The sequence below is a fragment of the Anser cygnoides genome, chromosome 2 (assembly GCF_040182565.1).
Source record: "Anser cygnoides isolate HZ-2024a breed goose chromosome 2, Taihu_goose_T2T_genome, whole genome shotgun sequence".
In the NCBI taxonomy this organism is placed as follows: Eukaryota; Metazoa; Chordata; class Aves; order Anseriformes; family Anatidae; genus Anser; species Anser cygnoides.
This window is the reverse complement of record NC_089874.1, coordinates 19,927,531-19,944,691: the sequence shown is the minus strand read 5'-3', so window position 1 is coordinate 19,944,691 and position 17,161 is coordinate 19,927,531. Positions and strand designations below refer to the sequence as shown.

At 35.1% G+C, this 17,161-nt stretch overlaps 1 protein-coding gene across 1 annotated transcript in view; it reads right to left on the bottom strand.

Moving 5' to 3' along the window:
* The window catches only part of DNAJC1 (DnaJ heat shock protein family (Hsp40) member C1), a 99,258-nt gene that overhangs the window by 38,710 nt on the left and 43,387 nt on the right, over positions 1-17,161 (bottom strand). The window contains exons 4-7 of the mRNA XM_048061736.2: positions 15,667-15,832; positions 14,663-14,760; positions 13,528-13,621; positions 3,950-4,040 (exon numbers count right to left, since the gene is read on the bottom strand). Of these exons, the coding sequence (XP_047917693.1) occupies positions 3,950-4,040; positions 13,528-13,621; positions 14,663-14,760; positions 15,667-15,832 (449 nt within the window). The remainder of the gene's footprint in view (positions 1-3,949; positions 4,041-13,527; positions 13,622-14,662; positions 14,761-15,666; positions 15,833-17,161) is intronic.

Below are 17,161 nucleotides of genomic sequence, written 5' to 3'. Positions count from 1 at the left end.
GTTATTTCAAGTGATCTGAAATGAGCTATCAGAGCTGGGGAAATAATGTAATCTGTGACTCTGTAAACACAACAGTGATAACAACAGAAATGATTTTATAATCAGATGGCAAATGTTAGAACACTATACACAAAGCCAGTGTCCAATACCTACAGCTACCCTGAAAAACAATTCAGTACAGAAAAGCCACAGAAATTAAGGGCTAAAGAAATGCTTTACATAAAGAAAACCTGCTGATATGTAAGTTTTTTTTTTTTTTTTTAAACAAATGCTGGTAATGAAAACCTGAAAGCTAAAGCTAGAGAAATCCATACTGAAACTACGATATACCAATATAACAATAAAATTAATTATGTAAACAAGCCACGAGGAATGGAAGCCTTCTCAAAGTCTTCTGATCAATATTGTATCTTGCATAACAACATGCCAAAAGCTAAAACGCGTCACTGATACATGGTTATCTTCAGACAACTGCAAGATAATGATAATCAGTACTTTTCACTGATTTATACCTGTAAGGGCCTGAAATAAACACATTAGACTAAATGATCTAGTGATGCCTAAGCCCTAAGTTTTATGAAACAATGTAAAAAGCTACCCAAGCAACTTGCTATATTCCAAAATGTCTTGAAAGGGAGAACCACCCAAACTTAACTAAACTTATCGAAATCAAGGTTTCAGTACCACTCAGGAATTTTCATGGCAGGTAAGACAGTCACATCTTACTATAAAGCCCTATACAGAGAGAGAAATACCATTATCAATATCACTCTAAAACTGTAACACAGAAGGTTGGTCACACACCTACAGGGCATGTAACTTTTTATTTTATTTCAAGCTTGAATGGTAAGAGTGAATAAAATACAAAAAAAAAAGTGCTACTCAACGTGGCTTATAACTAGAAACAAGATCATTTCTTGCTATGGATTATTCCAGATGCCTTGTACATCTGGGCAACAATTCTGGATTTAAAGGGCTTGCAAATATGTTTGGTAAATGAGGGGTTCATCTACAATATCTAGCAGCAGCTTTTTATTTAAAAAGTTGTATTTAAATCTCAGTTTAAGCCTTCCTATTGGAGAGCAGGGAAAACAAGCGTAACAAGAACAGAGTAACAGAACTACCAAAGTTAAGCAGTTAAGCATAAAGAAAGAAAAATAGATGCATTTTCCCTCAAAGCTGATGCAGCTGAAAGAAGCACTTTGTACTCCACAAGGAGCCAATACAACTGTTAGAATCAGTCTTGGTAACTACCGAAACTTTGCAATTTAAGTTTAAAAACTGGCTGAGTCTATTGTCTTGACAATGTATGCTTACATCTCCACAGTTTAATGACTATCCAGTTCAGTTAATATATATTCTATTTACATCTCATATAAAGAACAGGACTATCGTTACAGAATCATTGCCTGATGCAGGGATTATATGCAAGTGTGACAGTACTGGAAAAGGAAAAGTTAACAGCAAGTTGTATTAATTAAAGTGCTTTCATTTAAAAAAGAAATCTTGTGTTCTGGTACCTAAATGTGAAAAGGACACCAAAAATGTAAGGCAAATGATTTCTATTTTCGTAGATGAAACACGGGCTTATCTGTAATTGCACACAAAATACATTTCCTACAAATACAGCCTGTATTCTAAGTTGCTATATTTTCTAAGGTAAACTTGTAAAGTTGCTCTATTTTCCTAAAGCGTTTTGAATGGACTGAGAAGTGATAACATAAACATTGCAAAAGTGCCAAAAAATAAGTCAGTATTATGCACACTTTTGATTTACCAAGAAATTACTTTTTCCCCACTCTTTGCCAAATATAGCACTTTAATGACATTTCAGAACTGTCCTCTCTCTCTCTCTCTCTCCTACTTTGCAAATTATATTTTCCTCCTCTGATATCCTTCTCTGGTTTTAGTTCAAGGCGCCTACAGAAGACTGCACAATTTCAGCAGGAAGAGCAGACAGACGTGGGGGTGAACTAGCAATTAGTTCATGAAAAAACAAGCACTGTAAAACAGCTATTGCTAATCTGCATGCGATGCATTTACTCAATTAGATAGATGGATCTGTTATTACAAACTCACACTCTATGGATTGTCTCTAAAATTAAGAATGGGAACAAGCGATCACCAAACGCTCATTTGGTGATTTACAACCTTGCCATGCTATTCTGAAGTGTACAATACAGAGCAATATAATGAAATAAGCAAATTTAGCAGATGCTTTGCATGCAAGTTTCAGAGTAAAAAAAAAGGTAAATTTTTTTTTGTCTACAGATGCATCTTCTTGTTCCTTTGGAAGTCTCATTTCTTTTAAAAAATGAGAAATGATGGCTCTTTCTGTTGCCCAGCAATAGCACCGTGCTTGTTGACCAAATTAATTCCATGCTAAATTTCAAACTCCACTAAGTACAGGTGGTGACTACCAGTCCCTCCTCTTGCTTCACGTGCGTGACACTTGTTCACCTGACAGGCAGGGGGGTCAGGTGCCAGCTCCCGTTCTGGTGTGACAGCAGACAGAGTGGTGCTTCTGTGACAAGTCACGAGAGACCTGGGGGAAAACGGGCACCAAACCTGCACCTCTCGATGTGGGCATTGCTACTGGCTGGGGCCCAGAGAAGAGGAGATAAAACCAGCAAATCTCATGTGACACCTGGCAGATCTGCACAGAGGAGAAACACCAAAAAGTGTTGACCGAAAGTGAAACTCAGCAATTCAGTGAAACGCAGGACCACACACACGACGGTTTTAATGACCTCCTACTTTCACTTGCACTTCTGTTTTCAGAAACTAGCCTTTTTAAAACAATATATACAAAGCACATAGTAGTTCAACAATTTCACCTACATTAAACAATGGCAAAACACTGCTATCTGACAACATAACACATTTTTAATAACTGGAGTCAAGACCTATTGGAAGGGCCCATTTTGTGGTAGGTATTTCCTACGTAATGGCAGGTCTCCCTAACAAGCATTAAATGCCCTAGTCTGCTAGATTTGGCCTGGGTCCATGGTGCTCACTGAGGTGCTGAACATTAGCCATTTTCTCAAAATAGATTTAGTTACGGACAAGTTAGGAATTATTGCTCAAGCTTGATCATGTTGCTGATTTTACAAAATTAAGCTATTTTGTAAATATAAATAATGCAGCTGTATTTTAAGTGCCTAAAGGCTTATGCATACTCAAAGCTAGTAAATTATCATAGGGCACTCAATGCACTTGTCAGAATAAAGGAACTTAAAAGCATGCACTTAAGTACAGTAAATAAAGCAAGCACACACACAAACAAAAATCTTTTAAAATTGTCTTCAGAAGAGGGTAGGTTTAATCATTGTCAAAAGGAAATAGGTGAGAGAAGAAAAGGAAGTCACCTATAATTATTCTGAATACTTTATTACATGAAATGCTAATTGCCTTCTCTGGTCTTTTGTAAGAGTATAAAGACTTTTAAGACATTTATTTCAACAATAGCATGAATCCATCTCCGAAGTCTCCAAAAGCATCCATGCTTTTGGAAATTCAAGTTATTTTCAATTTCTATTTGTACAAACTCAATTTCTATAAAATTGCACAAAATATATTATTTTTAAAAGTTATTTACAGAAAAAGTATTACAGGAATGCTCAAAACCCAGAGCTCACTTCTGAATATGTATACTTCAAGATCTATGCTTTTGAAATTCCCCTCTCCTGTAAATCAACACCTCTAGCAAAGTGTGCTTTTCTTGCTACTATATAACTATAACCTGAGTTTTATGCTTCTGCAGAAACAAGCCAGCAGACTACTGCAAAATTAGTCACCAAATTAAAAGCTCATTTAAATTCAACAGCAGTATAGGAATATATAAAGCTCGTATTTTAGAAGATTACAAATACAATTTGTTCACATTCATGTCGTGGAGTAGGTATGTTATATTACATCTTTGTTTATTAAGACAGTGATAAAAACTCACTCTGAAGTGTTTCAAGTTCAGCCTTAGCCAGGGCATCTTCTTTCTCCTTCATTTTTGTTTCTTTATATTCTACATATAATTGTCTGGCATCCTTTAAGAAAACGTTGCAATGACATTAGCATCCTTATACAAACAAGTTATTCAATGGCTCTGCTTTAATTTCTCATTTAACCTCACAAAAAGATTAAAAGAAAATTCAAGATACATTTGTTCCTCGAAATACAGAAATTTTCAGTATAGACATTATTTGCTTAGAATGTAGAATTTTTGTAGAATAAATGTTCTAATAGTGTAATAGTGTTGACATTATAGGTTATGATGCTTATTGACAACCTGAAAAGCAAAATGGTTAGGAAAACGTTTCTGATCACTATTTACAACTTTTTAAGAGTCTATGCACCCACTTTGCTCACATCAGCAATCTGGAAGTTCAAAGAAATAACAGTTTTTAATTAGAGTACTATGTGCAGGGACAAAGGCAATTGCTAGGCAGTGATCTTCTTACCACAAACTCATTAAGTAACACTAACTGCACGTTATGAAAAACAATGTATTTTTTTTTTTAAGTAACTTTTACATTGCTATTATAGTGTTAAAAAATAAACACCAAGTTTTCTTTTTTTTTCTCCAAGGATTAGATTCTAATGTGAAATCTATTTAGTATATTTACACATAAAATTGGAAGTCCTGTCAAAAATCTCGTAATAAGATACACATTTCCAAAATCTGATGAATTAGTAATTATAGATTTGTGTTGAAAGCTTTCCAAATGTGAGCAACCAGATTGCTGAATTAAGAGATATGGAGAGATTTCTTACTCTCACTTACCAGTTTAAGAGATTTATATACTCATTCAAAACCAAAGAATCTATAATAGAAATACTGAAATACACAAATTGTTACTTATTATTTCCAAACATGCAGAACATTTCTTGTATTATACCAAACATAATTACATGATTAGATTAACCTATTTTTTACTTCTTCACAGCCAAAAATAATTTTTCTCTTGTTATTGCATCACAGTCCCACTTTTTACACATAATGTATGATTTAAATGTTAATGTAGAAGGTATTGCAAACTCTTGGTAAATACTTTTAGAATTTGAACTACAATCCCATAAACCTGAAAAAAAAACTGGTCTCATTAAAAATGAAATAAATGAAACCTTAATAAATTTTGGAAATAAAAACTGAGTTAAGCAGACATGACTGCTGCACCTAATGGTAGAAGCCATACAGAAACATGGCCTCTTGCAAAGGAGGGTAACATGACCCAACAATTGATCTTTGCATTACATTGCGTTACGTATCTGCCTCTTCAAGGACACATGAGGGAGATGGGACAACGCGGAGGACAGAATTGTGTCCTAGCTCTGAGCAGAACGCCGTAATGTTTCGGAGAAAGCCCACCAATGTAAGTCAGCACACCTGAAGAACACCTCTGAACAATTCCGACAGTAACGTTACCTCTCCTTCCAAAATACTTTTTCTTACCCTGTCTCTCTCTTTACGCTTGGGCACAGTGAACAAGAAATTACATTTCTCTGTCAGGATCACATAGGAGGTCACTGAGTGTAGAAGAAATTTTAAGGAGTTTACTTAACTTTTCACTACTGGCGTACAACAGATGAGGGCATCTCACATGCTTACGGTTTTGTTTTGGGGAATGAGGAAGAGGTGTTGTTTTTTAGTAAAACCAGGGCTAAAACCATTTAAAAGGGTACACCACGCAGGAGGATTACCATTTACAGAAGATATAAAGGCTTCAAAGAAATATATTCAGTTTATACATTAAAACATACAATTACAAAATTAGTATTAGTATTGGTTCTCTCTTCAGTTTATCTGAAATATGAAATCCCTACCACATATGGAAACTTTCCTTGCAGTCTCCAGGTTTGGCCTATTTGCATCATTAAGAAACAGAGGCACAGATGTAATGGTTAACTTCTGCTATAAGTTTGAGACATTTGGGTTGTGTGGCCTACATAAGCCTTAGACGTACTGATACCCTAAAAATGCTTTTGTTTAAGGCTATGATTTCAAAATGGCTACAATTAACCGGCATTTAAATTTAACCCATTTGACACTGAAAGCCAATATTTGATGCTAAATTCCGGTGTAAAATCCATTATTGCTTGTGGGATCTCCAGACAGCAGGCACTAGGGGGTAACTGTCAATCTCTCCAGCATGTCAATCACAGAACAATTGGAAATGTGGCTCAGATGAAAATGAGACACAATAGCTGAACAACAAAGAAAACTAGTCAGAAGCACGTAAATGAAATTTAGTGGCGTTGTTGCTTTATAGATATCAAATGGATTATCGCTGCAAATGAAGCAATATGCAGGTAACAAATGCAGCACTAGTCTTTTATCTTATTAATCACAGGTTATTATTGCTGATATCATAATCACAAAAAACAGGCATACTGAGCATTTTGAAGAGCATGTAAAAATGTATACATATAAAGCAAAGCAAAAAATAAATAAAAATTGAATCAAAGTGGATTTTAAAGATTTGAAAACTGAAACCTTTCCACCAAAGCATAAGAAATAGCTCTACAGGTTGTGAACAGAAATTAAACGACATACCTGAATAAAGATTTTAGCCAGACACAGACAACATGGATATAACACCTGGTAAGTTACAATGAAAGAAACACTGGGAAACAGTTAAAAATAGGAGGTTCTTTAAAGAAAACTTCTGCCTCAACATAAATAAGACCATTTCATTTTTTCCTCATTAGTTTTCGATTGTATCAGTCTAAAAAATTAACACAAGTTTTCAAGCATATTCAGTTTTAGTAATAAGAGAATTTCAAAATAAATTTATGTTCAGATTTTTTACTTTTCCAACCTGATAAACAATCACTTTGCCTCAATGCAAGTATTTTGGAGCCAAAATAATCCAAGAATTGCCCTAAAAAGAATGAAAAATACGGATACAGCCTCTTCCAACCTACTGCTCCTTCTCCGAGGTTCAGTACTTTTTTCTTTACGAGCATCTTTTGTTCCCAGCAGTCCAAAATATGCACAACCTCAAAATTTTATACTTGATGTGTACTTCAATAGTTAACAAAAATGAGAAAAACAACATTTTTAACCTTCTGGAGGTGGAAATGGACAGAGAAAAGGTACAGGCAAATACAAAGCTTAGAACTGTTCTGACTAACAGTTCCAGCTTACCTAACCAGAACAGAAATATTTTGTTCTCATTTGCAACGGGTTGAGAAGTTTTCAAAAAAGAACACAAATACATTACTACCAAAGCAGCAATATACATGCAGTCAAGTAAGAATAATAATGAAGTGGGCAAAGACATGCTGGTTTATTATACTGTGATTCAAATATCCACTTTCCAATAGGGAACAGAATGAAAAAGGAGTATATTAGAAACTGGGAATTGTGCTACTGGTATTTCTAAATTATATTTCATCTACCAGGTATAGGAAGTTCCTGTGATTACCCTTATATTTAATTAAAAATTTCAAAAAGTGCTGCAGAAGAAAAATAAAATAGATAAATACTTTATTAACATATTTTCAATATTTCAACCACAAATAAGAACGAAGAATATTGTGGAATTCTTGTATTTCAGTCCTTCTCTATATGTGGATTGTCTCCTGTTAACAAACTTGAGACTGCCAGGACAAAACTGCACTCATTACTGAGGTGCGTACAAATACAGAAATTCATGATACTGGACTTTTAATTTTTTTTCTTTTTTAATGATAGCTACACTTTTTATTTAAACTGTACTAATCCTGGAACTAAAATCTTCAGTTCTGAATAAGGCTCAGTCACTCCAGCCTCTCCTTGACTTCTGGGAGGGTGACATGGTTTTGTTGGTTTATTTGCTTTGCGAGTTTTTTTTCTTTTTCTTTTTCTTTTTTTTTCTCCAGTTAATCTTGCTGGCTTTAAGGTCTACTTTAGAAAGACTGAAGATTAGAGAAATAAGGCAAACATTGGAAACAACTTGCATTATTGACCATATCTGAATCTTCATTACAGATTTTGTGATAGAACCAGCTTCACATTCTCCTTCTCAGGAGTGAGGGACTAATACAAACAAAATGCACCCCCTCAGAATTTACAGTTAACTGGAAGCTTTCCTACAAGCATATTTAAAACCAGTATAATGAAACCATTTCCTTTGCATTAATCTTAAATCAATCTATCAATTTAAATATTCACATGAAGTTCTTGAACTGTTTTTTGTCTTTGAGTACAGTGTTCTTGTACAATTTGTACCAGAGTGACATCAGTCACAGAAGAGAGCACATTTGTATATGATTGTTGATGATAAAGTAGTAAAATTAAAATGATTGCAACATCCAACCTTCAATTCGCTATTTGTTTGCAATAAAAATGCCAGGCATTACACCACAGGAAAACCACTTTTTTGATGTGCTTATACGTCAGTATTATCAACACGTTATGGCAAGAAATAATGTTAAAAAAAAAAGTTAAACACCGTGATTTAAATGGTTGTTATTTTTACATGTTTACTCAAAGACAAACCAGTAAATAAATAGGAATTGCATTACTTCCTTCTTTTTAATCAGGAAATTATTTCCTTTGACCTTGGAATAATACTAGGTGTGGCCAGGCTCTTCTACTGGGCAGTTGAAGCGAGGTTCCCAAGCCTCAGACGCACCAAGTGGCCAGCAGCAGGCTGTGCTAATGCAGAATCTGCTGGGTATTCCAGATCCACAGTGGGAAAACAAAGGCAACCAGAAGGAGGAACTGTAGCCAGTGCTGCAAGGCGTCCCTCGGAACCTCATTCATACCCAGCGAAGCCTCACACCCCAAGAGAATGGTTCGATTCATTCAGAGCCAGGATCACCTTGTACTCACGGGCTACTCTTGGAGCTACACTCTTCTAAAATGCTGAGATATGCAGACATACTCTAAGTAATTATTTGAAGGAGCAGAACAAACCTGGCCACCACAGAACAACACGCAATTAAAGGCGTATTTGTTTTGTGTCTTATGTTCACTTGAAACTTTTACTATACAACAAAGTACGTTTTTTCTCCAGAGCATCAGACAGTAACGTACCCTGTTAGAGGTAAATTATTTTCGTTCACTTGCATACGTGCAGAGTATTTGTTTTACCATCTACTCTCCTCTGACCTTTATCTTATCTTCTAACTGACCTCAGGGTCAAGAGCTTCATCCCTACATTGGTTCTCGAAATAGCTCCGAAATAGCGAGAAGCAGAGCAAATGGGCAATCACTTGTGCCACACATCTTGCATCTACTCAACCTCCACAACTTTTATCAACACTGGTGCTGTACAGTGCATTGGAACACCTCAAAACCCTGTAACCTAAGAATTACTGAGATATTTAACCTTTGTGACTTAAACAAATCCCTCTGAAAACATATTTTTTAAAGCAGACATTAATAAATGCAGTAATTTTTTTGATCTCCTATTGTGATTTTATATAAAGTCATATGTGAAGACAATATCAACCACATAATTGTTGGCTGACCTAATCAAATCTCGCCTAAAAGCTAACTTTGCCAAAAGAGATGCCCTGCTGGCAAAGCCTCTCGAGTTTAATGACACATTGCCAATCCGTTTAAGGCCAGGGCTGAACCATCTCTAAGCAGGTGTTGAAATGTAATCATGGATTAAAAGAAAACCTGAGGAAAAAATGCCAAGAAATTAAACACCTCTGGGTCGCTAGTTTGAATCTATTCCAGGCTACTAAATCAGCTTCAGTAATTACCATCTGGTAGTCTACATAAAACTAAATTACTGGCCTTTTTGTTTTAATTCACTTCATACTACACAAAGGTCTTTATAAACAAAAGTTTCAATCATAATTGAAAGCTTTGTTCATAATCTCACTAGGTTATACCCAGTGCAACTACATCTTGAGCTTGGACTGCCTTCTCCTTGCTGGAGAGCCACCAGAAGTTCTTGCAGCAGCTCATCGATAGGGCATGCAATACACCGACATGATCACAGACAGGAGATGATGGGAAAATTTATTTTCTTAACAAGAATCCACATTTCCGTATGAAACAAACAAAAAATGCTTTCTGCTTCATTAATCTCCAAACAACAGTAGGATCATAATTCAACTAACAAAAACCATTTCCTAGTACTGAAGGTGGTGAAAAAAATAAACACATTCCTAACTCAGCTTTATCACATAAAGCTGGAGGAAAAGCAGTTGTCAGGAATACGAACAAATGCTCTTCTCTTCAGTCTTCCAAATGAAATATTTTGTGAAGAATAACGAAGTACATTTTTAAGAAATACCACTTTTCTTAAACTGTATGTCTGCACAACCCAATTAAAAACTGGTCAGCTATTTTGGGAATGAGTCTTCTGCCACAAAAAAAAGGATGATCACCAACACCACCTATTTATTTTACATGGACTATTTGAACGGAAATTCTTGCACACTATGTTTAGCTGTTTAGCTGACTTTGTGAGAACAGTTTTCAGTTCCAACAAGCATTTTTATGGAGTTTCTTGGTTTTTAAGTAGATAGCCTTCTTCCAGGTCATTCTGATGACCCTAGAAAAAACTTGCATTCTTTGTTCTATCTGTTTCTTGTGTCTTCATTAGAAGAATTAAAATTGGTAATAGTCCATGTAATTTACACTCCACTTAATGTTTCTTTCACATCACAGATATTTGATTTATGATACATTTTATGGATTCTTTTCTCTTCACTTCTTCAAACGAGCTTTAAGACGTTGTTTTCACCCTGACATTTAACTACACTAAATGCAGGGATATAAAAACCTATGTAGTCCCCCTCAAAATACAATTGTCAACAGTTAAAAAAACAATCATTTTTGAGTTTCTCTCATCCTCCTCTCACCCATTTTTCTTCCAATTTCTTGACATAAAATGCAGACTACAATAAAATGGCATAGGCCATCATGAGGGCATGCAAACAAAGCATTTTTCTTCAGTAAAGGCCCACCTTAATTATTTTAAGTGCCTCCTTCTGAAATCTGACATTTTGAAGGACGAGGGGAAGTAGGAGAAAGACACTCAATTGGATAAATGAGAGTCAGGCATGGGCAGAAGCTCAGAAACCTGAATCCTCAGACAGAGCTGTTGTAAGAATAATATTCACACTACTAATGGGGGGGATGCTAGGTAAAAGGAATCAATATGAGAAGTGGCAAAAAGTTTTGAACTGACTTCATCCTCACTTTAAAAAAAAGTTTCCTTTGACGAAGATCTTGTAGGCACAGGCAGAGAGTTTTGTTTCCTTAATTTGAAGAAACAGTTCAGCTATTTCATTGACATTAAGGGATTTGAAGCTCAGTGGCAGAAGCCACAATTATAAGCATTTTAAAACTTTTAATGTTTTCTGTCCCAATCGTGTTTTATTTAAATACGGATGACATTTTTAGAACTTAGTCTATGACTGTATTAGCTGCAGATGAATGACTGTCAACTTTGAAAATAATTTGGTGGCTCTTAATATCTGAAAAAATCATGGAGATTAACTCAATAGACATCTAAAATCTGTAGCAGCTACCTTATGTCAACCCTTGTAACACCTTGTAACTAGCACACACAACACTGAGTTACTCAGCATCTCGAATGTTGGCATCTCATCTTGTAGATAAGCTGCTCTAGTGATTCTAGTTACAGAAAGCCTGAAACGCTCTGAAATCTCAAACCCATGTTAGTGTATTGTTGAAGGGAACAGCATGTTATTCAAAAGAGGATCTCTGTACCAGGGTACAACCACATGAGTACAGCTACTCTATTGCTAGATATTGATAACTGGAATTAAGACAGAACTTGCTGAAACCTTAAATACAACTAAAGAGCCCAGACGTCCCTCTGTCCAACTAGCTAAAACATACAAAGAATGTTTTGCACTGTTCTTTCAAGAAGCAGGTCCATCATGAGGTCACTGCTGCTCTCATGCTCTTCCGAAGAGGTGACACTACCTGTTTTAATTGATAAACTACAGTAATTCAGTTATCTCAAGTCCTGAATACTGTTAACATTGAAGCTTACTTATAATTTATTGCATTTTCACTTAAATAATTGGCAGGTCGCCTTAAACAACAACAAAACATACCCCACCATTATGAATTAGAATAATTTACGTATGGGATGATTCACTCTAGAACCCCACCTCTTTGCTTCCTCCTTGCTCCAAAACCTTTCTGCATCAAGTTGCTCTAAATCCTGCTTCCCCTGCCACCATATCCCTGCCTGATGGTCTCCAATTGGACATCTTGTTTTCCCCTACCATTAATTTTATGGATTTAAAATACACAGCAGTAGTTATTGGCTAGGTGTCTATAAAGCTCAAAACATCATTTTGGTTATATTACTCTTTTTTCTGGGCAGTCTAGCAGACATAGGACTGTTTGAACAGAAATCTGAAACACTTCATAATGACTTCTTAATAGTATCTCAAAATGAAGAAACAGAGAATAAGACAACTTAGAAAGATTATAACAAGTCCCATTTTAAATTTCTTGATGAATTTTACTATATCCTGTAAGATTTTTTAAATATTTTTCAATTAAGGCAAAAGGGAAAGTACTGTAATTATAAAGAAAGTTTCAAAAATACAGCAGCAGCAATTGGTGAAATTAGTTCTTTTCCATCTGACTCACCTCAATCAAGGAGGTACATCAAAGCTTACTCTGGACACTTTAACAGTTGATTTAATTATGCATTGTCATTTTCACGTTAAGATCATGCAAAAAGATTAAGAAAGATTGCTTTAATAAAATAACCACACAGTCCTGATGAAACATTTAAAAGATGAAAGGGTATTAACTTTTGCATCTCTTTGTAGGAAAAGTTATAGGCTATAAAAATAGAAGCTGAAACACCAGACTTTTCTTTATTGCATTTATAACTTTTACAAGCCTTTTGGCTAACAGATTACGAATTATGAATTATACGCTTCTTTTAGGCTTGCACACAGAGAGAAAATGAACATTTATGCCGTTTATACTTCAGAATTAATACTCACTACTTCTGTAAACCAAAGTAAAATCCACCTTAAATTCCCTGATCTATATTCATTACTCAGCAGTGACTACAGTACTAAAAACAAATGGATGGGGTCAAGGGAAATGAAAAGAAAAAGTATCTGATATTTGAAGTTATTCTGATAACTGACCTTCTGACAATAGTTATGCTGACTGAATATTAGCTTAATTTTAAAATTTATAGTATTCACATTAGAAAAAAAAAACAAGAAAAAAAAACACAACTCTGACCAACTTTGCCATGTTTAAATATCTAAACTGCAACAATATCTTTGATACTGTACCTTATATAGATACAGTATCCTTCTCCTATCATTCATTCCTGTACTTCTGCTCAGCAGAAACTGCTGAATTCCCCAGCCTGTTAAGATTAATAACCATTTTTAATATATTCACATTTAGATGAACTTATGATACTAAATTGTCCCCAAAGAGTAATTTTATATAAATATATAAATAAATAAAATAACGTGCTTGAGCCAGAAAATTCATATAAATGTGCAACACACATGATTATTCATAACACCACCAAGAAAGATAATGTAACTTAGAAATATTAGTATTACCTGGAACAGCTGAGGTAAAGCTTTCACAGTGAGACAGAACCATATTCCCAGCTTGCATGGAAGTAAATCATGCCACTGTGGTTTGTCCAGTACTCTGCAGCCAAATAAAATTTTAAATTTTTCAATATTGCCACACAATCTCAACGTCAGAACTCTCCCATTATCCTTTAAAATGATTAGTACTTGTCAATTCATATAAAAATGTTTCACTGCATGATACAAAATATGTTTTGAATATTTAATTCAAAACATATAATACATCAGCTAACTTCTAATCATCTCTGTATTTTAATCTCTTAAAAAGGGCTTTTCTTCAAGAAAATAAATTCATAAGGCACATAATCACTTCAGTTAAAAAAAAAAGCTCAAGCCTCAATCAAGTGTTCACAAGTGCTGACAACCAGATATGAAGACTGTAGCATAAACAAAACAATACATAAAAATTAATGTCATTTGCAGTTCACTGAAGCATTACTCACTGATGTCATCAGGAAAGACGACAGGCAGAATGGTCTCTGATCTCCATCCTGCATTGATCCAGTTCATGCCCCTGCTGTGTGAACTATTTAAACCCTTTATTTCTTTCTATGAATCAATAGAAGAAATGGTGGTATCTTTTGGAGTGTCCTGAAAGTCACCATTTCCCTATGTGTTTCTTAACTAAACAATAGTGTTAGAAGCCTTTACCAACACGCTCATTTTTAAGTTAATCAGACAAAAGCATTAATTCAGACAAGCATTAAGAACACATAAAAACTCCTCACACGGTATGGTAATAAATTATAGCTTAAATAAAGTGAAATTTCTTAATCAAAAGCAAATCTTTAAGGACAGAAAAAGTTGTAACATCTTATAAAAAAAACAACTTGTAGTAACAGCAGCCTTCTATAAGCAAGACACCTTTAATTCAGCCTTAATATTTCACTTATTGTTCATCTGCTGAATAAATACCACGCATTTATTTACAAAATCTAAAACTGAAAGCACATCTACACTGGCACTTTATATCAGCAATGACCGTTACAGATATTCTTCTTGTTAAAATATTCCAAAAACGCGAGGAGAAAATTACAGAACTAAACCAGTAGCTCGTGAAATGCTTTAAAATGCAGAAAACAAAAGAGTTTCTTCCCACCTTTCATTTTTGTCAAGAGCAGCAAGTTTGGCTTCATCTGTACCCCTGCCTCCTGCTTTCTTCTTCTTCTCCCTCTTTTTTCTGGTAAGCAGTTCATCCTTGATGTAGAAAGAACTACGGTTACAGGTTATCATTAACATGTAAACCACAAATGTTACTGGGACTCTTCTGTGAAGGGTAAACATTAGAGTAGCATTTATGCAAATGTAGCTAGGGGTCCTACATGATTAAGTAAAATGATCTATCTTAACAATAACTGTTGCCATGGCACCCAGTCTTTAAACACACATGAAGTCCAGTTCTGTCACTCATGTGTATCTCCATAGCAATCAAAGTTTTCTAAGAGGAGAAAGCATTCAACTTGCCTTTCTCATTCATCAACTTCAATAATGCAGTAGAAAATAAAAAAGTAAACAAATGTTAATGCATGAATATTTGTCAAGTTGTGCTTAGTTTTTGTTTGTTTGTTTGTTTTTCCTAGTCTGGTAAGCGCAATAGACTTTTACATGAGAAAAAAAATCCAACAAAAAATGGTTTATGCTGCTTACCAATGCCTATCCTGTTAACGAAAAGCCAAAACAACAACAAAAAAAGCATTTAGCTAAGAACAAAGGCAAAGCAAGTATGACTTCTAAACGAATAAAAGCTGATTATTTTTAAATAACATCAGGAAAACCATAAACATGACTACAGTAGCATGTGATTCTGCATCAATAGATGATAGAAGAGTTTTTATTCCTCTTCTTTCTTCCAGTTAGAAACCACAGAAGCATCTCTCTCTATTTATTACTGATTCTTGATAAAATAAGCAGGTTTTAGATTACTATTTGTGATGTTGAGTATCTCATTCTATATTTATCACCATTTTAAATGGTATCATTCTAAAACACGAAAAATCCAAATCTGAAGCAGGGAAAGTGGTAGAGATCCCTATAATATGCAAACTTTTGCAGGGAATTCAATACTAATAATTGAAGCAAGTTTGATTTATTACCAATACTTACCAGCTGTTTTTCCAGGTAGATTGACCAAACCACAGCATAATGACCCACTGTGAGTATAATGAACAAGAGTAATGCCAGCTCAGCATTGCTCATTTTTCTCACCCGCCTGTAGTAGAATACAGGCTGTCGCCAATCTGGTAGTCCATTGATCAGAATATCATCATACCTACAGTAGCAAATATAACAGGCTTTCATGGAGAGCTAAAAATAAAATAAGCCAAACCATCCAATTATAAAACAAAACAAATGACGGTCCACAGACTGCTTGAATAGAAGGCACACAAAAGATCATTTAGTAATTTCTTTTTTTTTACACAGCAGCGTCTTGTTTTGTCAACTGCTAGGCTGGGACCTGGAAACAAACAAAATCCTGAACTAAACGCTGTGGAAATCTGTCTTGGCTTTGTTCAAAAAAAAAAAAAAAAAACAAAAAAAAAAAAAAAAAAACAGTAACCCAACTGCTCCTGCAACACCCCCGGCTGGAACAACTGACGAGCAAGGTGGGTGTGCTCCACCTGCCTCCTGAGCAGCGGCCGGGCCTTCGTGCAAGAAGCAAACGACAAACCACGAAGTATTAAATGCAAGGTAGCAAGGAACAAACGTCTCCAACGCTATAACCCCTTTTCCCTTTTCCAAATTAAAAGCACGAGTGCTGGGGGGAGGGGGGAAGTATCTGTGCTTTTGTTTTGTTCTCCGGTGGCACTGCAGCCACGAGGTACGAAGGCTGGCAGAGCGAATATCCCTTCTGGAGTCAGATATGAAATTGCGTTAAAGGCCTGATTATGTTGTTAGAAAACAAAGTTCACCATGGCTAGACGATTTTGATTTTCTATTTGAAAAGCTGTCTCCAGAATCAATCTATTCTAATGCTGCTTAATTTTACTAATGCTACTGTCTCTATAGGAACCATTTTTATGACAATTTGTCAGTTTTTCTCCACAGAAAATTCTTGAAGTATCTTACTATGTCTGCAGTGCCTTTTAATTACAGAACATTAACATAATCGAATTTAAAAAAAATTAAACACAGAGGTGAGAAACTTACATTTTTTCTATTAGTTACCTTTTCAGAGTAAAGTTTCAAACAGATCTATACAGTAAACTCCAAAACCTGTGTGCTCAAGATGCACAACCTGTTAATCTTAAATTGAACCCAACTCATTACATATTCCAATCACACCATTTCCAGAATTAAATCTGCACTGAAAGGCCTAATTTGGTGCAACACATTGACCAAAATATTTTAATTAAAAATATTCTGAGTTAGTCGCAGGCCTAATTACAGGAATAGAAATAGGGCCTATATTGTCATGCAGGTCAGTAGAACTCAGTAGTAGGTTTTTCTCAAGTAAATTGACCGATCCAGGAATAATAGCGCAGCTGCTAAACTGCCAGTCTTGACATGTAAATCAATTTAAATGCAACAACTGCACTAGCTACTTTGATAGTTATTAAATTGATACCTTGGAGATGTACTAAAAAAAAAATTTCCACAA